General features: G+C 46.0%; 2 protein-coding genes across 18 annotated transcripts in view; one reads left to right on the forward strand and one right to left on the reverse strand.

The window, feature by feature from the left end:
- The window catches only part of RIC3 (RIC3 acetylcholine receptor chaperone), a 35,229-nt gene extending 17,616 nt beyond the window's left edge, over nucleotides 1–17,613 (forward strand). Inside the window, exons 5-9 of one of the 11 annotated variants that reach the window (XR_012509695.1) lie at nucleotides 7,770–7,918; nucleotides 12,680–13,036; nucleotides 13,409–13,563; nucleotides 16,349–16,407; nucleotides 17,218–17,613. Coding sequence is in view for 5 of the 11 variants with exons in the window: in XM_074372447.1 (XP_074228548.1) it covers nucleotides 7,770–7,918; nucleotides 12,680–13,036; nucleotides 13,409–13,494 (592 nt within the window). In the remaining 6 variants the exon portion in view is untranslated. Of the gene's footprint in view, nucleotides 1–7,769; nucleotides 7,919–12,679; nucleotides 13,136–13,408; nucleotides 14,785–16,348 lie in introns of those variants that run through there. The other 10 variants (XR_012509694.1, XR_012509692.1, XR_012509693.1 and 7 more) reach the window with 10 other exon arrangements.
- TUB (TUB bipartite transcription factor) overlaps nucleotides 17,420–25,535 on the reverse strand; it is an 81,169-nt gene continuing 73,053 nt past the window's right edge. For all 7 annotated transcript variants that reach the window (XM_074372446.1, XM_074372445.1, XM_074372444.1 and 4 more), the window contains 5 exons: nucleotides 25,350–25,462; nucleotides 24,419–24,536; nucleotides 22,810–22,908; nucleotides 22,418–22,589; nucleotides 17,420–21,947 (listed from right to left, as the gene is read on the reverse strand). In XM_074372446.1, the coding sequence (XP_074228547.1) occupies nucleotides 21,814–21,947; nucleotides 22,418–22,589; nucleotides 22,810–22,908; nucleotides 24,419–24,536; nucleotides 25,350–25,462 (636 nt within the window). In that variant the 3' untranslated portion in view covers nucleotides 17,420–21,813. The remainder of the gene's footprint in view (nucleotides 21,948–22,417; nucleotides 22,590–22,809; nucleotides 22,909–24,418; nucleotides 24,537–25,349; nucleotides 25,463–25,535) is intronic.

Below are 25,535 nucleotides of genomic sequence, written 5' to 3' on the forward strand. Positions count from 1 at the left end.
TGGGAGTGAATGGCAGAATCCCATGTAGGAGGATGCATTGAAAGATCCCTCTTACAACCTCATGTGGAGTTTTTGCCTCAGAAAACTTCCGCTCTTGGCCTCTTCTGTTTACCATCCTTGGTGGTACTAGTGCCCCATACTCTCTTCCCTGCTTCCTGGCTCCTGCCTTGCCCATCTTTGGCTGGGTAGGAGAAGAGTAAACATCCTCGAATTGCAGCCCCTTGGCTTGGCTTTTCCTTGCATTTCTGTTGAAATGACATTTATGAGGATGAACCTTGCCTATCTGGGCCCAGGACCCTTGACTTTCTTTTGGTCCAGAAAGCAGAGTGACTGTTTGGACTTTTCCCAAGTGGTAGAGATAAGGGTGCATATCTATTCGTGAGTATACCTGTGTGAGCAGAGAATACTATTGGGTATTTATTGAGCACTTACTAGGAACCAAGCTTTGAGCTAAATGCTTTATCTACATTATCTGGTATTTGAGTGTTTTGTATGAGTGTGACTAAACCAGTTTGTGCAACTATACTTTTCTGGCCTTTTCTGCCCTTACCCTGTACCCCTCACAGTCTGGGTGGGGAAGTACCAGACTTATATAGACCCCAGTGCCTCACAAAATACCTGTACCCTGGACCTGGTCTATTTGAAGCTCTAGGCCACACCTAAGGGTCGTGAAAACTATAGATGAATATCCGTGGGCAGGGCCTCTCACCTGGGAGACCCAACCCCTGGGCCTTGGGGTAAGAAATAAGAAACCACATGAAGATATTTTCTCACTATTATTCACTGCCATTCAGACTCCCTTAGCTCAAATCAAATAACCCCACCACGCACACCATCTTTCCATTGCCCAAGCTAGGGATGCAGCACTGTGACCCCTAACTACTGTTTGTCCTCTCTGTGCCAGGATTGCTTCTCCTCATTGTATGTGCAAGGGCAGAGGAGCTGTGTGTCCCCTCCACCACCCCACACCATCACTGCAGCTGGAGTTGTGCCGTCTCACTGTTTCTGGGGCCACAGATCCTAGCTAGGATCATTTATTTACTCCTTGTAAGACGCCGGAGTGTAGACTCTTTGAGAATATACAGATTCCAGACTGCCACATGGCAATGACTGTGTAAAACGTTTCCCCCGGTACCTCTCAGGAACCGGAGAGCCTCTCTCCTTCCACTGCGGAGAGCAGAGCTTGTGTCTTTCTTTCCCAGGTCTCTCATTTTCCAGGCCATAAGGATGTGCCTTTCTCTCTGAAAAGCCTTAATCTAAGACCTTTTATCCTTATAGGTAGGCCCTCTGGGACTTCCGCCTTCAAAACTGGAAGGGCTAGGTAGCTGCATGTTTTACATTCTTTTCCTTTTTATACTTAAATCCTTTAACCTTAGTTTCTGCGGCATTTGTTCTTTTACAAGTCTGTGCTTCTAGGATTATTAGAAGAGCCCAAAATACCCCTGTATTTTTTCTGTCAGATCAAGATTTTATCACATCTCCAGGCTTCTGGGGGTCAGGGAGAGGATTTCAGACAAAGAAGACATGTTCGTTTACAGCCTTCAAAGTCCTTTTATATAATGTCACTCCATAACTGTAAGACTTCGCTTAAAATTCCAGTATAGTTACTGAAACTTCATCTCAATGTTTATGTAAGACTCAAAATATGAAAAAAAGAATCAAAATATGGGAAAGATTTTTGATATTACCTAATAAAACTTTTCAGACAGCTTTCACCTGTGAACAATGTAAGTCTGCACACATTTTTAAATAATTAAGCCTCCTGGAAGGTCGGTATTGTGCCAGGGTTTGTCTAATATTAAGCACATTCTCTAGCCCAAGGATACAAAGGCTAAGGAAAGGATCTAGGAATCAGAATTGAGGTGCCCTCATTTCTGTCCTTGTGATCAGCACAATTTCCTTCCTGGAGCAGCATGTCCAGCTGTAATTATTTACCTAGAAGCATGGCATAGACCAAGAGGAGAAGCGAGGGTGCAAACATGTTGGCAGGCATGTTGAGTGTGTGAGACTGTAGATTTCTGGCATCATTGTTGGGATATAAACTCTTTGAGGACAGGCTTAGTCTGTTTTGTTCACTGTGTTCACTTAGTAGGTACTAAGTAAATATTATTGGAAAAGAGTAGATACTCACTTGTGATACAAGCATGTGTACATATATTATCACGGTGGAAGAGTAAATCATGATTATTCTGTGTTGAGCTTCTCTTCATTTCCTAAACTCTGTGTTCAGGGTCCTACTAGACATGTCTCATAGATACCTCCCCTTATCCTCATCAAACAATAAATGTCTTTTGAGTGAGTGAGTGTCCAAAATGGAACTCACCATCTACCCGTGGATGAACCTGTACTTCCTTTAATGTTCCCCATCTCAGCAAACGGCTCCACCATCTACTTAGTTGTCCAAAGCAGAAATTTAGATGTCATCTTTGATTCACCTTTTCCTTCATTTCCCATGTCTCATCAATCACCATGTCTTGCCATTTCTTCCTAATTAATAGGTCTGTGTCCCTGCAAATGACTTTAAACTCTACTAGGCAGGGATTATCCTCCTTTTTCCCAGAGCCTAGCATAGGCCAATAGTAGCCTTTAGAAAAGTATTAGTTGAAATGGAAGAATAAGTGGGTGAGTGGAGTATGCCTTTACTTTTTGACATAGGTCAGAACTATCTCATGTAGTTTCTTTTTCTCTAATGTTGCCTCCTTCTAGTTCACTTTCTGCTTTCCAACCCAGTGGGTTACATCTTTTGTTTTAACCCTTCAGTAGGTCCCTGTTGCTCTTGATGAAGTGCAGAATCTTTAACAGGACTTGCATGGTCCTGGGTGACGTGGCTCTGCATACTTCAGTTGCTTTAACCTTCTCCATTCTTTTCTGTCTGTGGACCAGCCACACTGACTGCTTGCTGTTTGTTCCTCTGAGGAACTGTGCACTTTTGCTTCTAGGACTTTACGTATACTTTTTTCCTTTGCTTGGGTGTCCCCCCAACCCCCTCCCCACACACACTTATTTTAACTCTTGCTTGTCTTAAAGTCTCAACTTAGACATCATTTCCTCCGAGAGCCTTTCCCTGAACCCACAGCTTGGTTAGGTGTTCCTCCTATGTGCTCTCAGGCCACCTGCTTCTGCTGGATATTGTAAGCATATTACTTCCTTATTTTCTGTTAACTTTTCTGTCTTCCCTAATGCCCTGTAACCTTCTTGAGGATAGGGAATTTTCATTGTTCAAATTTGCATTCCTAAGTGCTGGCACACTGGCAGTGTCTGTACATGTTGAAGGAATGATTGAGGTAGATGTAAAGAAACTACTTTAAAGCAGGCATTTTCAGCAATAATAAGAATATTTTGGTACCTATTTTGATTTGTTCTGCACAGCCCTAGATGGTTGTCAGTGGCAGGTGTTTTCTCTATAAGGAATTGATCTCAGAGAGAAAATACACGCTCTAGGAACATGTTTTCTATGGCTGCTGTAACAAATGACCCCTAACTTGATGCCTTAAAACAACACACATTTGTTATCTTACAGTTCTGTATATTGGAAAGTCCTACCCTGGACTAAAATCAAAGCGTTGGCAGGACTGCATTCCCTTCTGGAGGCTCTGGGGTAAAACCTATTTCCTTGCCTTTTTCAGATTTTCGAAGCTGCCACATTCCTTGGCTCATGGACTTTCCTCCACTTTCAAAGCAACAGTGGGTTGAGACTCTCATATCGTATTATTTTAGCCTCTTCTGCCTCCCCGCACTGCTTTTAAGGACCTTCATAATTGTATTGTGTCCTCCCAAATAATCCAGGATCATCTATTTGCAATCTTTATTCCATTTGCAGCCTGAAGCCCCCTTATGTGTGAGGCAACGTCATTATAGGTTCCAGGGTTTTGGATGTGGACATCTTTGGAGGGTGGGGAGGGGATGTTACTCTGCCTACCACAGAAGGTCTAAGGGAAAGGGAGAATTTGAATAAGCCTTACAGGAGGGAAGGATTCCCTCAGGCAGAGTTTGGGGAAAAATGTTTCAGAGGGAGGGGCTGGCACCAGCAGCAAACAAGGTGAGAGAATCAAGGCATGTTTTTTGGAATAGCAGGTCATTCTGAGTAACTGGAGTGAAGTACACCAGGGCTGTGGTAGATGGGAGGCAACTGATGGGAGAGAAAACGAGACAAGTAAACGGGGCCAGACTGGAAAGCCCTGAATGGTAGGCTGAGAAATTGGAATTCATTGTCTTTACAGTAGAGGGCCTCTGAAGGCTTTTGAGGAGAAAGGCCATGATCTGCTATGCTTTAGAAGAGTAAATCATATGTAAAGTGCTATATGCTAGGATATTGAAAGAGTTCTAGCAAAGGTAATAAACAGGCCGGGAGAGAGGAAAATAGGTGGGGGGCAAATTAAGGGGACTTCAAGGAGGAGGAAAAATCATAGGCTGTATCAGGATTCCTTGGATGCAAGCAGCCAACTCTGGGTAGCAAAAATTTGGAGGGCGCAGCAGAATTTGTTGGAAGAGTATGGGGTAGCTTACAATATCAAAAGAATAGCTGAAGATTAAGTGTTAGCAAGAAGAGTGGGAACCAGAGTAGGTATGAGTATTTAGGGAATAGGAACAAATGGGCAGTCTCGTCAAGGACTGCTGCCAGGATGAATTAATGTGAAAAATTTTCAGTTCGGGCTTCACTGTGCTCAAGATCCAGTTTTAGAAAGTATAGTTGGCCCAGCTCGGGTCATATATTACTGAATATCACTGAATCGATCACTGCAGCCAAAGGGATGGAGTGTGATGGTTGGCCATGGGCTACGTGGCCAACCTTGAAAGAGAAGTCAGGGGACGGATGGCTTTAACATCTACACCGTGAGCAGAAGAGGGATTGGTTTTCCAAAAGAAGACTAACTAGATAAGAGAAACAAAGGACAAGAGAGAGATGATTTGGAGATTTACAGCCCAAACTAGAAGGAAGATTATGGCATCAACCAAAATAAAAGCACAGAATGACGGTAAGGTGTTAGGATAGGATCATGAGTTCAGCTTTGAATGTGGTTGAAGTGCAATCAGAACACCCATGTATGATGTATCACAACAATAGGAAATTTGGGTATTGAGGTCAGAACAAAGGACACAAGTTAGGAAGTCGTTTGACTGGGTGTAAGAGGTAAGGGCCAGGGGGAAAATGAGATCACCAAACCCTTGAGGCATATCACACTTTGTGGGAGTCACCTGCATTCTTTTGCTGGTCTGATTTCTGTGCTCATCATGAACGGTGTTGTAAGAGACTGTTTCATTCTCTCTGGGTTTAACTTTTGGATGATTCCTCTGGGTTTGTAGCCTTCAGAAGTCTCAGTTATCTCCCAGCGTGACCTTTTATTTTCTAATATCTTAGAATCTGCCCTCCCCGCTCTCACCTAGCTTGCCTGGTCGTGCAGAGCTGCTCATGATCCTGGGCCAACTAGGATATGGTTTTGAAGGGTGAATTTAAGATTAACTTCATTACAGTGGCAAGGCCTCCTAGTAGAAATGCCCAAGAGATAACTGGTGTTATGAGACTGGCCTTTGTGTCAAAAGTCCAGGTTAGAGGTAGAGTTTGGGCATCATCTTTGTAGAGGTGATGGTTTAATCTGTGATAATTGGGTCTGATTACTGAGGGCATGACTGTAGGAGTGGAGAACGAGATTCCCAGGATTGAGCCTTCTGGAAAACCATGTTTTAGGAGGGGACTAAGAAAGTGAGCCAGGATCAGATTTACAAGGAATGGTTAAATAAGTGGGAGGAATACAGATGTCTCCGTAGCCAGAGGAGGAGGACCTATCAGGAGAGGCTGGTCCACAGAATGAAATGCGAGCAAGAGACCTTCGGACTTGAGAGTAAATTGGGCATTGATATTCACAAGTTTTGGTAAAATGATGGAGCAGAAGCCAGATTTCAGGGAGGCAGGAGAAGATGGATGTTGGGAATGTGAGGACTGATCAAACACGTTTGTCGAGCAGTTACAGCATTCATGGCACTTGTGCCTACGCTGTTGTGAACTTACCACTTACTGATACACCATCCAAGAGTATCAAACCAGGTTGCCACAATGAAGAATCCATGAGTGTTCATTGCAATAAGTTCAGAAGACGTAAGTGGATCATGATTAATTGCCTAATGCATGATATGGACACTGTGAGTACATTTGAGGGCACTTTAGTTTGGAATTCTCTCTGAAAGCTTCTCTTGTCTGTTTCTGCCTCTCTTAGCCTACCCATCCCTCTTCTAATTAAGGGTTCCAATTTTCCATGAGTTAGGAGACAGTCAAGACCATTTCATTCAGTAAAAATCAGAATATACTGAGTACAGTCCAGAGAGGTAACATGTGCAGCATGTTGTGACAAGCATATGGGCTCTTTAGCTAGGGGTGGCCTAGCCGCCTCAGAAGCCTCCCGGAAAGTGGGTTGTTACAAGAAAGAATTAGGGGTTATGAAACAGGTGCGCAGTTGTGGTGAGTCAGGACTCCGGTCCTGATGGGAAGAGTAACGCAGCCGTTCAGCTGCTTGCGGGACAGCCTGGCTTCTTCAGATCGTGGCTTTGAGGCCATTCAGCGTGGGAAAAGTGGCACTCGTGGGGTTTTTGTTTTCCTCCCACTGAGGTCTGTAGAAACGTTGTGTCTTCATTATCTAGTTAACCATCTTAACGTTGGAGGGAGAAGCCCTTTTTTCTTTTTCCCTATCAGTCATTAAGGCTAACGTCAATGTAGGTTAAGTGTAAAAAGAAATGTAGGTTCGGGACTAGACGATTAGAACAATTGGTGTTACCTCCACAAGGCTAGTATAGAATGTAGCATGTCCCCTTCATGAGTGTTGACTTCAAATGCTTTGGGTTTTTAAGAGGAGAATAAGTAGCCTCTGTTAAATCCTGCCACTAGATAAAAGCCGTCCCAAAGCAGATGGCTCTCAGTCTTCTGAGCAGGGCCTTGCCTGCCTGTCAGTGTGAGGCAGTGCTTCCCTCTCAAAGGAAATAGTCACATCGTCATCCATGAGCCTCATCTCACTTGTGCCGACATCTCCCCAGAGCCACACAGCTAGGGTAGTACTCACACCCAGGTTTTCTAACCTGTGGAACTGGAGCGCTGTGCTTCAGTAATCGCACAGAATGCTCAGAAGTCAGGAGACTTTAGTTTCAGTTAGAGTGCTGACATTAACTAGCAATGTGAGTAAATGTGCATTTTCCCCTCCATGGGGCCTCAGTTTACCCAATTTCTCTGGTCTAGATGATTTGTCAGAATGATCCAGCTCTGAAATTTTAAGATCTATCTTTATTTCTGCATGAGTAGCTTCAGCCTGGTGATTCTAGGGTTGGCCTGGTAGCATATTTTTTCCTAGTTGAAGCTAATGATCCAGCACATTTTCTTTTGATGATCTTACTTCAGAGAAAAGTGGCTTGTAGTAAATGGAATAATGTGAGTAATGGTGAAATTGCTTGGAGATTAGAGAATCAGGGCAGTGAGGTGTACTGGAAGAACACTGAACTGAAAGCTAAGACATTTGGGGTCTTGTCCCAGTATTGACATTAAGTCATTCTGGGACCTTGGACAATCACTTGAACTATTCTGGGCCTTAGTTTTCCCATTTATAAAATCACAACATTGAACCAACATCTCTAGTTCCCAGCTGTGCAGTTCCAGGGTCAGTTCCTAGAATTATTATCTGTTGCTGTTGGACTTCCTATTCTGGAATCCAGACAGAGCATAGTGATGTTTATGTTCATTGCCTTGGAATACTTACCACTCACTGGCCGGATTGTCTGATATTTCTAAGCAGAGCACAGACAGTGACTTCTGACCAAGAAAAACGGTTGCTGCATCAGCTCCGAGAAATCACCAGGGTCATGAAAGAAGGAAAACTCATTGACAGACCCACTCCAGAGAAAGAAGCTGAGGAGGCCCCTTACATGGAGGACTGGGAAGGTAAACAGTGTCTTCTTACTTCTTTGTTAACCATCAGCCCAGAAGAGAGATCTTATAAAATTTTTTTAATCAGCTTTATTACTGAGGTATAATGTATATACAATAAAATTCACAAATGTTAAGTGCATAGTTGGATGAGTTGTGACGGATGTGTAGAGTTGTGTAATCATACCACAGTCACGATATTACCATCATCTCGGAAAGTTCCCTCTTTTGCTGCGAATCCCCTCCTTCTGCCCCTGCAACAGCTGAACTGCTTTCTGTCTCTATAGCTTTACCTTTTCTATATAAATGGATCATAGCACGTGCTCTTCTGTTTCTGCCTTCATTGATTCAGTGTAATGCTTTTGAGATTCATGCGTTGAGTGGTATGAGTAGTTCCCTGTCTTTTTTTTTAATTGCTAAATGGTGTTCTGTTGTCTGGATGTACCACAATTTGCTTCTCCACTCACCAGTTTAGGAACAATTGGGTTGTTTCCAGCTTTGAGCTATTATGAATCAAACTGCTATGAACTTTTGCATACAAGTTTTTACTGGAACATATATTTGTATTTCTTTGGGTATATACCTAAGAATGAGGTTTCTGGATTTTATAAGTGTATGTTCAACTTTGTTAGAAACTGTCAGTCTGCTTTCCATTTTGCCTTCCCACCTGAAATGTGTGAGAATTGCAGTCACTCCACATCCTTGGTAACACTTGGTACTGCCAGTCCTTTTAATTTTAGCTGTTTTAGTGAGTGTATAGTGGTATCTCGATTGTGACTTTAGTATGTATTTCCCCAGTGACTGATGATGTTGAATATTTGTTCACGTACTTATTTGCCATCTGTATATCTTCAGTGAAGCGTCTGTTCATTGTTTGCCACTTTCTTTACTGAGTTGGTTGTGTTCGTATTGAGTTGCAAGAGTTCCTTCTATATTCTGGGCATAAGTTATCAGTTACAAATTTTGAAAATATTTCCTCCTAATCTGTGGCTTGCCTTTTTCTTAGTGGCATCTTTCCAAGAGCAGATTTTTTTCATTTCAGTGAAGTCCAGTTTATCATTTTCTCTTTTATGATTCACTTTCTTGTGTGTCTAAGATAACTGCCTAACTCAAGGTTTGCCTAACTTCTCTGTTTTCTTCTAGAAATGTTATGGTTTTAGCTCTTACATTTAGGCCTATGGTCCATTTTGAGTTAGTTTTTATATGGACTGAGGGGTTTTTTTCCATTTGATATTTAATTATTCTAGCTTATTTTGTTACATTTTATTACCTTGGCATGTTGGTTGGAAATCAACCCTTCCCCTTTTGGAAAATGGAAAATCAGTTGACCATATGTGTGAGTCTATTCTGGACTTGCTGTTCTCTTTCATTGATCTGTGTGTCTGTACTTATGCCAAGACCACAATGTCTTTTTTCGCTGTGTCTTTATATTGTCTTGAAATCAGGTAGTGCAAGTTCTTCAACTATGTTTTGTTCAAAATTATTTCAGTAATTCTAGGCTCTTCACATTTGCATATAAATTAAGAATCAGTGTGTCAGTTTCTACAAAGAAAAGCCTGATGGCATTTTGATTGGCATTACATTGAATCTTTAAATCAGTTTAGAAGAATTGACATGAAAACAATATTGAATCTTCCATTCCGTGAACATTTTATATCTCTCCATTTACTTAGATCTTTAAGATTTCAGCAATTTTTTTAATAGTTTTCAGTATCTAGGGTCTTGCACATGTTTTGTAAATTTATCCTTAAAGTTTGTTTTTTTGATGGTGATATTTAAAATTTTTAAATTGCTTATTGCTATTTGTATAGAAACACAATTTATTTTTGTATTCTGATCTTGTATCCTGCAACTGTCCTAAACAGACTTAAGTCTAGTAGCTTTTTTTAATATTTCTTATAAAAGAAAATATTTAGTTGAAAAAAGACTCAAGTCTTTGGCCGGAAAGAACTCACTAAATGTTAGGCAAAAATACTTGGAAAAATCCACACATTAATAGTACTCAGACATATGCTGATGAATCTGTACAAATTCAAATTTTTCAGTGTAAAAAGAATACAAACTTCCATACAGAAACCAAAAACTAGCTAACTAAAAACAGGTTGCCCATTGAGAAAAAGACTCAGACTGGGATAAGATTTGTCATTTTCAACATCAAATGGAAAGAGAATGAAGCAATGTTTTCAGACTTATAAGGGAAAATGGCATGATCTATGATTTTATACCCAGCCAAACAATTCTTTCTATAAAGGTGAAAAGTGGTTATGTGTAGTACTCAGAAAGTACACCAGTCTATTGGGGGGGGTGCTTAAGGAAGTATTCTGACAGATACAAAAATTAAAATTCAAGGAAGAAGATACTGTATAGAAGAAAGTGTTGAACAATGAAATCAGTAAGAGTTACCTGCCCTCTCATTCTAGAATTCTGAGATTGGATCTTGAATGAGTCTTCTTTGCAGCTTATCTTTATAATTTCCATTTCTTTGTCATTTTTATCTTTGTCCTAGGAGAATTCCTCACCTTGAACTTCTAGCATATTATTGTGGTTCTCAGTCATGTCCATTTCAACCTGCTGTTTTCTTCTATTAAGTTTAATTTTGTTTTGCAGTTATGGCTTTCTTTTTCTAACAGCTCTTTGCTCCCTGTTTTAGAGTGAAGCCTGGTTGGTTTTATCAGTGCAATAACCTGTTGAGTATTACTGGCAGTCAGTTATAAGTTTGACATTAACTCTTTGTTTCCTGCGTTGACTTTTTTTAGGGCCCATTTATATAGTTTGCTTAGTTTGGTTTCTCTGTTTTGAACTGCTTATTTCCTCTTAGGACAGTGAGTTTTTGTTGCTTGCTCATATTTTTAGTGAAGTTCTTGAGTAACCAGTAATAGTGACTGACATGGGCTACCTTAGTAGTTACGTGAGTTACTATTTGATTTTTCCTCAGCAGGCTTCCCCCTCTTAAACCAAAGCAGATAGTCATGGAAGTCCAAAGGTAAGCTTTGCTCTTGGTGTGGGGAGAAGGCAGGAACATGCCAGAAAATGGACTTCTCTTAAGCATTCAGTGGCTAGGAGCTAACTTGCAAGTAGACTTGCCCAGCCTCTGCCCTTCACCAGGTTGACTATGAGGGCCTTGGGTAGCTGAGATCCATTTCACCAAGCCTTCATCCATAGTCAGTTAAGCCTAGGAGTGAGGACTGCGTTGACAAGGTTCCTAACGTACTACAATCGGTGCTCATGAGGATGTGATAAGATGGACAGTTTTTTACATCACTGGTAGGACTAAGAATTTATACAATTCTTCTGGAAAGTAATTTGGCAGAGTGTAAAAAAGGCTTTTAAAATGTCCATTCCCTTTGATCTGGTTTTCATATTTCTAAAAGTCTATCTTAAAGAAATAGGGAAGTGGACATGGATTTATATTCAGAGATCTTAACTAATATGTAACTTATAATGGAAATTTGGAAAGAAACTGTCTTAAAAAGGAGAGGGATGGTGTATCATGTCAGTTATGTAGCTGTGCGGTGGCATAATTGTAGCCAACTTTAAAATGCCTGATAACATTATTATATCGTGAGCATTTCTCCATGTTGAATGAAAAAAATCCGGGTACAACATTTATATCCAGTATGATCCTTCTTTGTTAAAGAAAAGAAAAATATATGTTTATATATGATAAAAAAGACCAGAGATAGTACAGCAAATTGTTATCAGTGGTGGGATTCTAGGTGATTTGTGTTTTCTTTTTAAAACTTGTGTTTTTCAAATTTTCTACAATGAGTCTGTATAACTTTTACTGTTTTTTGTTTGGTTTTTTTTTTTGTTTTTTTTTTTTTGATTATCAATGTTGTAAAAATGTCTCTTCACACCCACCACGGCACCAAAAAAGACCCCTGGTTTTCAGAATTTGTAGGTGAAAAAAATTTGCCAATTATCATAATGTGCAAGTGGATTTTGAATTCTCCAGCTTTCACATTGCGCAGGGAGCATGGCTGCTGTTGCCAGCACTGGCATATGAGCTCCAGCACGGCCCATCTGCCGCTCAGGCGCGGCTTGGCTGACACAGATTTATTTCATTTCGTTCTTTAATTTGGCACCATTTTCCCTTTTCTCATTATCGTTGCTGGGATTCATTTTGTTTACCAGTTTGTTGTTTTCTTTTGTTCCCTTTTGTGAAAATGGAGAAGCCAACAATGGGAATTCTGTCTTCTGAAAATGCAGTCCTTGTCCTTCGGGATCTTGGGCATGTCTCGCTGAAGTGCTCTGTTTCTGACACTTGCAAGCCATTTCAATTGTTTTGATGAGTAGAAGGCTTTGTGGTGTATTTTTCAAAGAGCTCAGCATTCCTTCCCTCCTCCCCTCCCCACCCCGGGAAGATTTAGAAATGGTTCCAAATAGAAATTATAAACATTAGCCTTGAGCTATGTGCTCTCCATCTGGTGTTTGGTACATTTTTTCCCCCTGTAACTGAGACTCACGTTGTTTGTTTAATCTTCATCATTACTGCAGAAGCTTGAGGTGTGAGACGTACACTCTGCCCCGAGCACCCTGCACTTAAGAAGGGGATTTTCACCTGAATTGGTTTGTGTTTCAGAGAGCTGGGGGACGGTCAGCAGACCGTCAAGAATTTGCTCAGGTGACACTTTAGCACTGTTAGAGGCGTTTTAGAGTTTTCTGGAATGGATTTGTTGGATAGGATGGCTGCTGCCTGAGAAGCCTCTTTAAGCCTGACGCTGTTTATTTTGAAGAGAAATTCTTTGTAAGACCTTGTGCCACTTTTTTCTCTAGGTTACCCTGAAGAGACTTATCCAATTTATGACCTTTCAGATTGCATCAAGCGTAGGCAAGAAACCATCCTAGTGGATTACCCCAACCCACAAGAGCCCTCTGCTGAAGAAATAGCTGAAAGAATGGGGGTGCTGGAAGAGGAAGAATCCGACCATTTGGGTTGGGAAATGCCTACTGACCCCAGAGCTCAGGAAGAGAATTCTGTTACCTTCTGTGACCCAAAGCCAGAAACATGCTCCTGCTGTTTTCCTGAAGAAGAGGATCCCGCTGTCTTGGCAGAAAATGCTGGATTCAGTGCAGACAGTTACAGTGAGCAAGAGGAAACCACCAAAGAAGTGTGGCCCCAGGGCTTCAGAGGTGAAGGCTTGGGCATCAGTGATGATAAGGCACATCCAGGTGGCATGTTGAGGAAGCGGGGCCCCCAGGGTCTGGAATGAAAACAGCCAGTTGGGTGAGGTATCCATTACTCTAATCCCAAGGCAACCTTTCTCCATCTCTGATTTCATCCTTGGCCCTGTGTCCTGTACTTCCTTCTCTGTGTTTGAATATCATAGCCAATCAGGCCACTACCATGTATATCATGTATCCTTCCTGGTGCTTACACACCTGTCACCTTGTAGAACATCACAGAGATTAGTATGAATGCAAGACAGCTTCACTCTTTCTCTTCCTGCCTGTCCTCCATCAGAATTGATCCACTGAGTCATCTTTGATCTGTTGTAATTACAGATGGCACCCCTTGGGGCAGAGGTCAGACTCTTCGCACTAGGAATAACAGATGGTTTACCTGTGAACGAACATCAGATTACACATGATGAGGACTTAAGATTACAAGAGTGAAGATTTCAGAGTCCAAGATGCCTTATTCTGTAGGCCTTGAGCAGGTTAGTGGTCCGCTGGGTTCAAGAAGAAAACATTTTGTTTGTGGGGCTGATGGGGCCAGAGCTGGGCGAGACTTTGCTGTCTGAGCTGAAGCCCCTTCTTCACGCAAGGGCCTTTTTTAGGAGCATCGAGGCCTCCTCAGATCTGCGCTTTTCTCCAGAGTAGCAGAAGACTCCCACTGACCCAAGAATGAGCCCAGAAGTTTGTTGGGACGGTTTTGCCTGGATCTCAAGCTTCCTTTATCCCTGTTCTGCTTAATGGAACTGCCAAACCCAGAAGCACTTTATACCTCTGGTCTTCAGCGGCCAGAGGACGCTTTACGTAGAGACTTTAGTCCTTGCCCTGCAGAGCCAGGGTTTGAGGCTGCTAAGGCTTCAGGAAAGCCTGCCCAAGGGTGGCAGTCCTGCCATGAGATGCTTAGAAGGCCAGGAGCTGGTGATGGGAGAGAACTCGTGCCCTTATGGGCAGTCCTTGCTTAGAAGCTGTTTCTGAATGTTGTGCCCTCTGGCAAATTTATTCTTCTAACAAATCAAATTCAAACAGAAACGAGGACTGAGCTTGTGGACCGAGTGTTAGCCCAACAGGGAAGTTGCAGGGACCCAACAGAGCAGTGCCCAGGAAGAGACCATTTGTTCTCTGTGTGGCTATCTGGGTCTTTTGAGCTGGGCAGAGTAGGAGGTGGGTTAAGACTGGGAGAATTTTGACCAAACCAAAAGCCTAATCTCTGAGCTGCCATCTGTCATGTGTCTCCTTGAGGTAAGATGTATTCAGTCTAGTAAGGGTAAGTGAATTGTTTACAGGAAAGACCTGAGAGTTGAAAGAGGACACCTTCCCGAGGACATTCCCAGTCATGAAATGTGGAAGGCTTGAAAATTAAGAAATCATATGAAGGTAGACTTGGTGGTACACTGGGCTTTTAGAGTTCCCTTGTGCCTGGCATGAGTAAGAGGCCGGGAAAATAGCTGAAATCACACATTTAAGTGTAGTCACTGCTGTCACAAGGTACAGGATCATAGTAAGATGATGCGTCAGCCACTGCTAGGCATTTGTTAGTTAACAGCTACAGAAAAAAGTCATTTAAGACTGAGTCTACAGAAAGTATATTGCATCTGTCTCTGTGTGGAACCTTGGATTCACTTGTCAAGAATGCAGTTTAAAATGTACTAAAACCAGTCTAGATGTAATATAATGCTGAAGGTAAAAAATGATGTAGGTGCTCTTTACTGTTTCGGTAAATTATTTTCTGTGCTCTTTCTCTTCATTCACAGTGAGGAGAGTTCTGGGACCCTGGTTCAAGTTTCTTTTTTGCCTTAGGATATGATTCCCTTGTTAGAGATGTGTATTTGTTTCCTTCTAGCTGATTCATCCATTTATTCATTTAGCAGACACTGCTCAGAGCAGTGGGAACAAAAGGCTCAATTCCTACCTTTAAAGAAACTCGGTTTAACATGGGAGCCTTATCCAATTTATTTTTTTTAAATGATATGTGAACTATAAAAGAGCTCAAGGTCATGAATTCTGCAGGCAGAGAAATGCCAGTCACGATTCCATCTCTGTCTGTCCTCACTATAGAATCTTGCCAGATCCCTAGCCCCACGAGCCTCGGCTTTCTCGTCTCTAAAGCTGGGGAGTCAAAGTGCAGGTCTCACGGGGTGGTTATGAGTGCCTATAAAACAGCACTGGCCCTGTCTGCTCGCAGTAACCACTCAGTGGGCAGTAGCTGGCTGGCTTTTATTGGACAAGGTTTTGTGCTATAATTGAGATACGAACCCAAATCTATAGGAGCAAAGAGAATTTTTGCTAACGTACTCGCAAGAAACTTCACAGAGAAGGTGGGTCTTGAGGGATGCCAGAACTTTTCCAGGTGGGCAAGGGAGAGAAAGGACATTCTTGGCAGTGGTGTTAGAGCAGCCGGTTGTGAAAGTAAATGGATGTTCAGGTATTTTAATGAGGCTGGTGTGTTAGGTGTCATATAACCAACTCTTTATTTGGAATGTTAATGAGCGGAAGTGGCTTATGGAAATAGTTCCTGCCTGAAGTACTAGACCTCAGGATGGCTCCTGCTGCCCTTGTTCTTGGTTGGTTTATATAGCAGGACTGTGTCTATTTATATTTCAAACATTTTGATGTGCTTTTTGGTCATTTCAGATTAGGCAGCCCTTTGTTGGATTTTCCATTTATTCTTCAGGGATGACAGCTATATTTGTATATACAACCCAGGAAGACCAAAATCATGGGACTGGTTTTTGTTGTGATGCCGGCTGTCTTTCTCCTGGTCTTCATTTCTCAGAACCGGTCTGGGCTGTGAATGTGACCAGCCCCCTGACACTAGGTCTACAGTGACCTTTGGGCACTGTGGCAGAGCACAGTCATATCTCTGGAGGCAGACAGTTGGCCTCAGAAACAGCTGCATCGCTGGGGACCATGGTGGGTGGTTTGGCCATGAGATCCCCATTCCTGGTCGGCAGGAGCACATGGAGAGCATTTCCCTCCAGGACTAGTGCAGAGTGAACGCTAGGAGCTGGGCCGAGTGGGGCGCTGAGGAGCGGGGCCGTGCTTGGCCTCTACAAGAGATGGCCTCTGAGAGTGATGGTCACTGTCTGTACCTTCTACTGGTGATCCGACAACTTATGGTCCAAACTGGGACACTGGGAAAAGGGAGCTTTAATAATAATCATGCCCCAATAATAGGTTAAAGCAGGACTCTCCGCAGGACTCTGTCATGGCTGTATAAGAGATCTGTCGTTAGCCTGACCACTAAACCACCACCACCTCCTTTCTTTTTAGTAATGCCCTGCATGTGCTATTTTCCAGAGGCAGAGCCCAGGAGCGAGGCCATGGTTCAGGTAGGACATAAAAACTCCAAATCTGGGGTAGTAAATAAACCAGCCCTACTTATTACCACACTCTTAAATTCCCTCAACCCAGACTATATGCTAAAGGAAAATCTAACACTTCAGCTACCCAGTGAGAATACCATGAAGTATCACTGATTTTGCCTTGATGATTTTCACACAATTCTTTCTAAAATGTACTTCATCTTTGCTATTTTTCCTTTTCCATCTTCTTAGATTTAAGCACTGATTTCCTCATGTATGAACTGGGAATAATATCCCCCTTGCAAGGCCGGTAGGATTCAGTGAGATGCTGTGTATCATGTCTGTCCAGGGCGTGCATGTGGTAGGTGCTCATGACAGTGTCATCCACAGGATCACACTGTCATCAAGTCCTGTGCTGCCTGAAACCCTCCACGGCTACTCTGCTGGGAATAGCCCAGAGCAGAGTCCTGCAGTCTTGGGGCAGCTTAACTTTGACCGCCTCCCTCAGGATCAAACCCGTAGCTTTCATGTCTGCTTCCAGCCACAACTGCAACCTCCCTTGCTCAGGCTTCATATTTGCCATAGGCTGAAAAGAAAATTGCCAAGCCTGCAGCGGGGTTGTCCTGTTGAAACAGGTTAGGCTGCTCTGCCTAGAGCTCGAGGAGTCAAGTGGCTGGGTCGTCATGTCGTTCCTACCACTTGGGCCCTCTTTTTGTTCCTATCGGCCAGGCCCACAGGGGTTTACTCAGGACCCAGCAGCCCGTCCTTCTCGCTGGCTCAGCTGGCCTGCAGAGGATGCTCTAACTGAAGTACCTTCTGTCCTTACCATTCTTCCAGCCCTTCCCGACCTCTGCGTGACTTGAAGAGCACGGCCAGAGGGAAGATGTGTAATTACTTCTAAACAAGCTATGATCCCTTGTTATCACCACCTTCCTGCCCACCCCTGAGGCTCTTAGGACAGAAGGAATGAATGGTGTAGCAAAAAACTTTTAGGTAAGAAATGTTATTTCTTTTATAGGGGAAAAAAATTGCACAGAAGTGTTGAAACATTTCAAGTTTAATTTGGTATAGGGTCTGTACTGAGACAAACACTAAGTTCTACAACATACATGATGTCAACATGGGAAAATACCAACTCTGTCATTGCACATACCAATAAATACATATATCTGCTCCAGAATACCAAAGAGTTTATTCAAAAAGTCACTTAATAAAAGCACAGTTTTGCAAGTTTGTCTAAAACTCCAGGTAATTTTGAACAAAAATAAAATGTCTGACCACTCCAAAATAGGAAAAGACAATCTTGTGCAAATAGACATACACATCCTAGGCATTATGAAAACTGGCTAAATGTATGCTCCCAACAAGAGAAGGTTCACCCATCCTAAGTCCCCTTTGTCACCAAATGGAGGATTAGAGGCCAGAGTTGGGCTTCCCTTTCTAAGCCACTCTGTCCCTCTCTAGGAAACTCAGATCTCGGCCTAATCTCCAGCTCTGCCTGGACCTTAATGGTGAAGGTTGGGGAGGGACGGAAGAATAGAAGAGGAAAGGGGTGTGACATCTTTCTTAGGAAAGATAAAAGGCACAGTGATGAGCTAGAAAGTGATGAAAACAAGGACCAACTTCCACTCACCCTGAGTCCCACTGCAAGCTGTAACAGTCCTACCTCCCGACTGTGGAGACGAGAAAACAGACCTAGAAAAATTACTTGTTGCTCAAATCACTTGGTCACTAAGTATAGTAGTGCTTTCTGTAAGACCAACTAACTTGCCTCCCAACTTGGGTGAAAAAAGCAAACCTGTCCCAGTACTCCTGCTGAACCTCTCCCCACATACCCTGAGATGACAGAAAACTGCCAACTGGAGGTGTGGAAGGACAGGTGACCAGTACACTCAAACAAGAGCCCGTCCTTTGGCCTGTTCCTGGGGGCAGCTACAGTTCTACAATCCGGGGCCCCGCACTGGGCTGAGTGCAGGGGAGTCAGGCTGTACTCTGTCCTGGACACCACAAGAAAGAAGACTCATTCAGTATATGAAAAAAAGTGTGCTCTTGGCATCCTGAGGTGACGGGGGTATCTCAGCTGGGGTGAAGGCTTACAGAGAGGGGAGGCCAGTGTTACTGCAGTAAGGGGAAAGCGGGGAGGCCAGTGTTACTGCAGTAAGGGGAAAGCAGGGACTCCTAGATGGAATTTGTGCTTGCAAAACAGAGCCACAGGCATGGCCAACCCAGCATCTCCCCTCACTGCAGGCCCCACTGTAAGGAAAGGATGGGCAGCTTAGTGTAAAATCATCATCAGTGTGGCTTATTAAATTCACAACTGCCTCTAAATAGACAGTAAATCCATTTAGAGGTAAGTGCCTTGCTATTTCCAGAGCAAAGAAAAACGTCTGCTTCTACAGCTTTGTTGCCCTGTCACTAAAGGAGGTGGGCTCCAAAGGTTCTCTTCTAGCCTGTGGCGCTCACGCTCCCGGGCTCCTAACACCTGTCCTCAGCACAGGTCTGGACCCTACGTGCTCCTTCGGAATTGGTGTCATGATTTTTAAGGCACGTTCAACTACAAGATGTTCAAATTCATCCAAAAGCATGCATGCAACACACCAGTTTCCTCAGCTTATGCGGACCGGGAACTGAAAAACATCTTTGGATGGTGTCTCCCCAGTCAGAAACGTGGCAGAAAGACTTGGGAGACCAGGTACACTTTCGGATCAAAGAGCATGAAATGAATGAACAAAATCCACATGTGATCATGCCTGTATCCTTACTCCTTTCCTACTCACCCGTAGAAATGATCGTATGATCGTATGATCGTAATAGGAAACCTCGGTTGATTGTTTGCAGATTGCCCTTTGCCCCAAATACAGAGACACAGACAAACACAGAGCACCTTGGAGCCAGAAGGGGGAAAAAAAGCTGAAATTGGAGAAGAGTTGGGGAAGTGAACTTCACTGCTCTGTGGAACTGTTTTGGGGCATTGTTTTGAGGTGTGGCACTGGGAGCAGTTACAGAGAAGCTGCCTAAGGTCCTAGCTACCCACCACCCTTTGGGACTGTTCTTTCCATCACCAAGTTCCCTGCCCAACTGAGGACCGTCTGGGTAGAGGGTATGAAGGACCAGAACTCTTACTATGGGAGAGGCTGAGCCCCAGGGGCCCTGGCAGCTTTATGAGTCTTTGGGCCCATGGCTGTGAAGCCAGTGGTCAAGGAAAGCCAGCATCACCAGGCATGGGGTCTTAAGAATAGACCTTGTGAGGCTGGGTGACTCAACTGCTCTTACTTGTCACTGCCCAACAGAGGGTTCTGTTGCTGAGCTCCCCTTCTCTAGGCCCGGGCTGGAGATCTCAGCCCACCTTCCCGACCCCACCAAAATACTCCTTCAACCTCCGTCCTGAATACGAGAGGAGAAAGCAGGGGGCAAGTTTCCCATTGTGCTTCTGATGAATTTCCAACTCTGCCACCAGGACCCCACCTCTCATGAGGATCCAAATTAGCTTGTTCTACCTTAAAACTGTAGACAGAGAAACAGCCTGACTAGACTTCAGAGATCACCTAGTTTCCATCATTCCAAATGTCAGCAGGTCTCTCCTCCCAAAGTCAGGAAAGGAAGAGCCAAACTGGGACTACGGAAAAGGAGGAAGGACGGCCCTACAGTGTTTCACTGGGAAGTGGACCAGCTCCAGTACAAGTGCTGATGCCCTCAAGATGGCCCCAGGTCGAGTGTCTAGAAACTAGGCCATGTGAACAAAACCTGGATCGCTCACAGAGACGAATGCCCCCGGCACAGGCAGACCCCTGCTAGAACCGGTACGCCCTGCTCCAAGCGTGCCACACCGGAGACCCAGGATACCAGGAGGTGAGGGCGCACTATTCCACTGAAGTCAAAACAACTCCTTCACCTCACTCAGAGCCCCGCTAACATGTTTAAAGTATGACTTTAAAAAACCAATTCCTATGTAGTTTTTCCAAGCACGTCTGTCTGCTCTGAAGTGAGGAACTACTGCCTGCTTCCCACTAGTTTCTGCTCTCCATCTGGGCAAGTAGCCCTGGTCGGGGTAAATGACAAAAACACAGGAGTCCCCAAGCCTTCAGAGTAGATGGTGCCACCTGAGGAGGAGAGATCAGGCCCGACCGTGCGCAGCCCACGTGTCACCCCGAGAGGAAGACGGGCAGCAGCCTTGCTAAGCCCTGCCCGCGGGGGGAAGCCAGACCCAGGCCTGGCCTGATCGGGGACTGCAAAACCAGACAGCTTTCAGCAGGGAACTGCCCGATTTCCTACTGAAATGGTTTCAACCTCATCAACTCTTGACATTTCTAAGTCTCTGGAAATGCACACAAGGGCATGCAGACCGGACCCAGGAAAGCGAGAGAGCAGTTTCTTGGGGGAGGGTGGGAACAAGGAAATCAAGGGAGCTAAAGTTCTGAATTCTGCCACTACCCAGCCAGGGGACCCAGGGCAAGCGCCACCTTCTAGATACTAAGGATCCTGCCACCTCTGATGTCTTGTGATTCTAAGATATCCCCTGCTCCCCTCCCCCATCCCATTCCCAGCTAAGGAGACCACACACAAGCCCTCAGCAACCACGGCCCAGGCTGACTGCTGCGGGGACTGAAGCACAGGCAGGAGCCCCAGGCACTCGTGCCTGTGCAGTCTGGGCTGGCGCCCCGAGGTCTGTGCAGGGGCTGCTCAGTACAGCATTCCTGGGGCAGCTGGCGGGGCTCCAGGTAGCCCTGTTCCCTGCCCTACCTGCGTGCTGAGCCTGGGCCCCGCGGGCCCCTCCTCTAAGACACCTGGCCTCCTGCCGCCTCTGTGCATACAGAGAAATCCTATCAAAGTCAAATCAACTTGAACCCTGCCCCCACCCCAGCCCATTCCCACAGCCACAACGGGGCCCCTGCGGTCCTGACGAGGTCCCATCACTCACCTTTTCTCACCCTTGTAGCTCCTCCCAGGCCGGGCTGAGGCCTTTGCAAGTTGCAGGACTTTCTGCAGTTGTCAGAGCCAGGCTCGGCTACTGAGCCCTTGGCCGTGTAAAGCTGACATGCCCTGCACACTAACACACACGCTCACTGTGCCCTCACTGCTGGGGACCCGTGATCATCCGACGTCTGGGCAGCAGCCCTACTTTGTGTTCCCTCCTCCCGCCTCCCTGGCTGAAGGGGCTGCCCAGCTTGGCAAATGTGACTGCAGCGGGATACTAGCCCAAGAGTTAGGGGGTGCACTGACCTTGGGGCACAGAAAGAATTCACGCTGGTCCCTTCATACCCACCCATCCTCAGCAGCGGAGGCAGAGCCAGTTCTGGATGGCTGGGCCCAGGGGCCCACTGAGAACCAAAGGTTCGTCTGCCAGGAGGCCTAGGTACAGGGGTCGGCAGGGCGGTCTCCGCAGGCAGGCAGCTCCACTCCAGGCTGGGCAACCCCAAGGGCAGGAGGCAGCCTCTACTCGCAGGCCAGCTTGCTGTCGAAGCTGGACAGGGCAATGGCAAAGGCCTGCAGCGCACACAACGGGTAGTTGTAATCCATGGTGAACACGTCCTCTGCTACGCGGCCAAACTGCATCACGATGTAGTCCGCTGGAACCAGGCACAGCGTGGACAGAGACAGGCGGGCAGAGCAGGGATGGTGCAGATGGGGAGGGACAGACACCCAGATCACAAAAGGGTAGAGAAAGCGAGAAGCAGAGATGCCGAGGGAATCCCAAAGGAGGTAAAACAGACCAATTGAGAGAAGCAGCAGGAGAGACAGAACAGATGGCAAAGGGGAAAGACGCACGCAGACAGCAGGAGACAGGGAAGGAGAGAGAAAGTCCATTCACAGGGGGTCCCCACACCTGAGACTCTGCCTAGTGCACAGGATCTAGGGTCAGAGCTCCAGAGAAGGTTCCTCCAGGGCCTTTATGGTTAGAAAGTTCTTTACATCTAACCTAAGTCGTATAATCCACTTCCTTAACCGCGGACCTACATGGGCAGGGCGAGGCGAGCTGAACCCCACTAAGGGCCCCAAGTGGCGCGTGAACATAACGAGTCAGGGCAGAAGCACTCACGGTCATTGCCGTGGATGATCTGGAAGTTCTTCACGGAGGCCTGTGTGACGCGCCCGTGGAAGTTGAGTACGTAGGACTGTGTGTCGTCATTCCAGACGGGCGTCTTGTTTTGCAGCTCAATGATACTCTCCGTGTTCTTGTTCTGCCAGCGCGCTAGCAGCGTCTCGTGCTCCTGGGAGGGCGGCATCAGCTGAGCCAGGCTGAGCCAGCACCCTGACCACCCCAGAGAGGGCTCTGCCCCAGGGGTGGGGGCCCTTAGAGTGTCCTGGACCTCCAGGGCTTCCCACACTGCGTCTCCTCCACATATACACACTAGCTGGAGTTCTGCCCTTACAAGCTCATGCAGAGGCTGGGGTGATGGGGAAGGCGGGCGGGACTGGGGAGAGACTCACGTTGCGGGGCCGGATAGAGACTCTCTCGTGAACCATGGTCATGCCGGGGACAATCACACTCATCTTCCGTGGCCCCTTGAAACCTAAGACATTTGTTTCCTAGGAAAGAGAGAAAACACTGGCCGTCTGAGGACTCTACTTACCTACTGGAGAGACCCAGGGGAGGGAATAAAAATGAGCTAGTTTTAACCACTGGAATGTCCACCAGACATCTCTAAACTTACCACATCCACAGCTTGGCGCCTGAGTCCCCACTCTGCCCAAACTGGCCTCCTCACCTCAGTTAAAGGCAACTCAATTCTTCTGTTTGCTCAAACTACTGGGACTCATACTTGATGCCCCTCTTCCTCTCCCACCCCACTTCTAACCCATCAGCAAATGCTGTCAGCTCTTCCTTCAGATTATAGTCAGAATTCAACCACTTTCCACCACCGCCACCTCTCGCCGACATCACAGCGCTAGCCTTTAACTGGACTCCTTGTTTCTTTCCATCCTTGGCCCCTTGCCCTCCTCATCATCATGTGTTCCTCACACAGCAGTGAGTGGTCCTGTTAAGTCAGACTGTTTTCCTCCCCAGTTCATTCAAAGTCAAAGCTGAAGGTCTTACCTCGACCTGCAATGCCTCACATAATATGGCCCCATTAGCGCCTCTCTTCCCCACTTCCTCTCTGCATCCGCTCCACCCTCCTTGCTCTTCTCCCTAATCACCAGGCATCCAGGGCTTTTGCCCTCGCTGTTTTCTCCCCGACACCTACATGGTGGGCTCTCACTTCCTCTGGCCTTTACCTAAGCGCTACCTCGGGGAGGCCCTCCCTGCCATCATTCCTAGAAGGGCACTCCTATCTCTTCCCTGCTTTATTTTTTCCTTCTTAACATTAATTGGGAATTATTTTGCTTATATGACGGTTTTATAGCTTATCTCCCCCACCAAGGGTTTAAGCCCCATAAAGGTATATATGTTTGTATCTCTTGTTCACTACTGTATTCTCAGTGCCTCCCTCAAACAGCACCTGGAACGTAGTGGAGGCTAAGTAACTGAAGAGATTCAGGCTGCCTCCCCAAAGCTGACCAGCAGGTGGCACCACGGGATCATACAAAACAGCTATGGATTCCCAATTAGCCTCCAAAAAATGCCCATGACCAGGCTGACGGTACCAGTCCCTCATTTCAGAATGAGATGGAGTAATCCCCTATTCATATTCGTTTGGTCATTTACGAGCCATAAATGGCAAGTGATCCAACCTCTGATCTTCAGATTCCTCATCTATATAATAAAATAGGATAGAGCTCTTAGGTTGAATATTAAGTGAGATGATTATACTAAGTGCCTGATAGTCCATTCAGGACCTGAATACCAGGGGGAGGGTTTAAGGGTGGCTCCAACAAGAACCCAGGCCTCTGCCTCCTCTCCAGGAGGCCTCCAGGCTGGGCTGCAGAGAGCCAGGCCTAGTTCCCAAAAGTCCGCAGGCAGGGGTCACTCCACAGAGGGCAGCCCGCTGCGCAGCCTTGTCTGTCCACAAAGATAGGTGGGATAGGCCACAGAACAAGTAGCAAGTCCTGAGTGTCACGTCTAGCCTGGAGATCAGAGACCCAGGCACCCACGACTCACGTAGCATACGGCAGCCAGCTCCTGGCGCAAGGTTCCACTTTCCAGAGTTGAGGAGGATGCCTTCTGCGGGTTGACTCCATTGTCATAAACGGTGAACTTAGTGCCCATGAGGTTGGACCTGGAGGACAGGCACAATCAGTATAGGGTCGTGCACCCTCTGCCCTGGGGCAGGGAGCAGCTCAGGGTCTATCCTATGAGAAGCCTGCAAAGCATTCTGGGCTGGGCCAGGAGCAGACCTGGGGGCACAGTGCCCACAGAATCCCCATCTGTGAAGGCGCTTCCTGGACTTGCTCTGAGTTGAGTCAAAGAGCATCTCAGTTCAGTTCAGGGAAATTTGGGTTCCACAGAAAGCCTCCCTGGAGGAACAGGAGTGGCTTCCCTCATGGGACATGAGCAGGCAGAGTGGCATCTGGCAAGCCTGTGAGGGGACTCAGCACCCCAAGGAGGGTGGAGGAGATGACCTGCTCTGTCCTGCCCAACCTGAGTTTGGGTCCAGCTCCATCTCCAGCTTTAATTCCTTGCCTCTAAGCTTGATTTATGCTCCCAGATCCAGTGCTCTTCCTCAGCAAACCCTCCCTCACCTAAGGCCGAGCTCAGGGCCTTCCCCAACCCAAGGGCTCACTCAGCCCTGCCCCCCTGACACCAACCATGGTGGCCTACATCATCAGTGACATCCTGGGGTTTGACCTATTGCCCTTAGTAGGCCTGCACCCCCCTGCCCCTGCCCCTGCCTGGGAGCAGCTTCGGGTAGGATGTGTGGGCTCATCTCCAAGTCTGGCTCTAGGCTGGCACAGATCTAGGCCTATGGTTGATCTGACAGAGAAGACCCTGGGAGAGCACCTGACCTCCTTCAGGGACAGGAGGTGCCCCCTACAGAGAGCCTGCCCCTGCCTCCCCCACCCTCGCCGGCTTCCTTCAGGAGTGCTGGTACCGCAGTTTCCCAATGTAGCTGTCCCCTCCTCGAGACAGGTCTGTTGGGTCCACAGAGATGAGGTAATTGGAAGTTTTACTCTTCTTCCTCTTCCTTCCCGCCAGGAGGAACACCTTGGGGAGTGGAGTGAGGTCACATTCCAGGCCCAGCCTCCAGTCCACACACAATCACAGGTGCCACTTGCAC

The sequence above is a fragment of the Camelus bactrianus genome, chromosome 10, assembly GCF_048773025.1.
Source record: "Camelus bactrianus isolate YW-2024 breed Bactrian camel chromosome 10, ASM4877302v1, whole genome shotgun sequence".
In the NCBI taxonomy this organism is placed as follows: Eukaryota; Metazoa; Chordata; class Mammalia; order Artiodactyla; family Camelidae; genus Camelus; species Camelus bactrianus.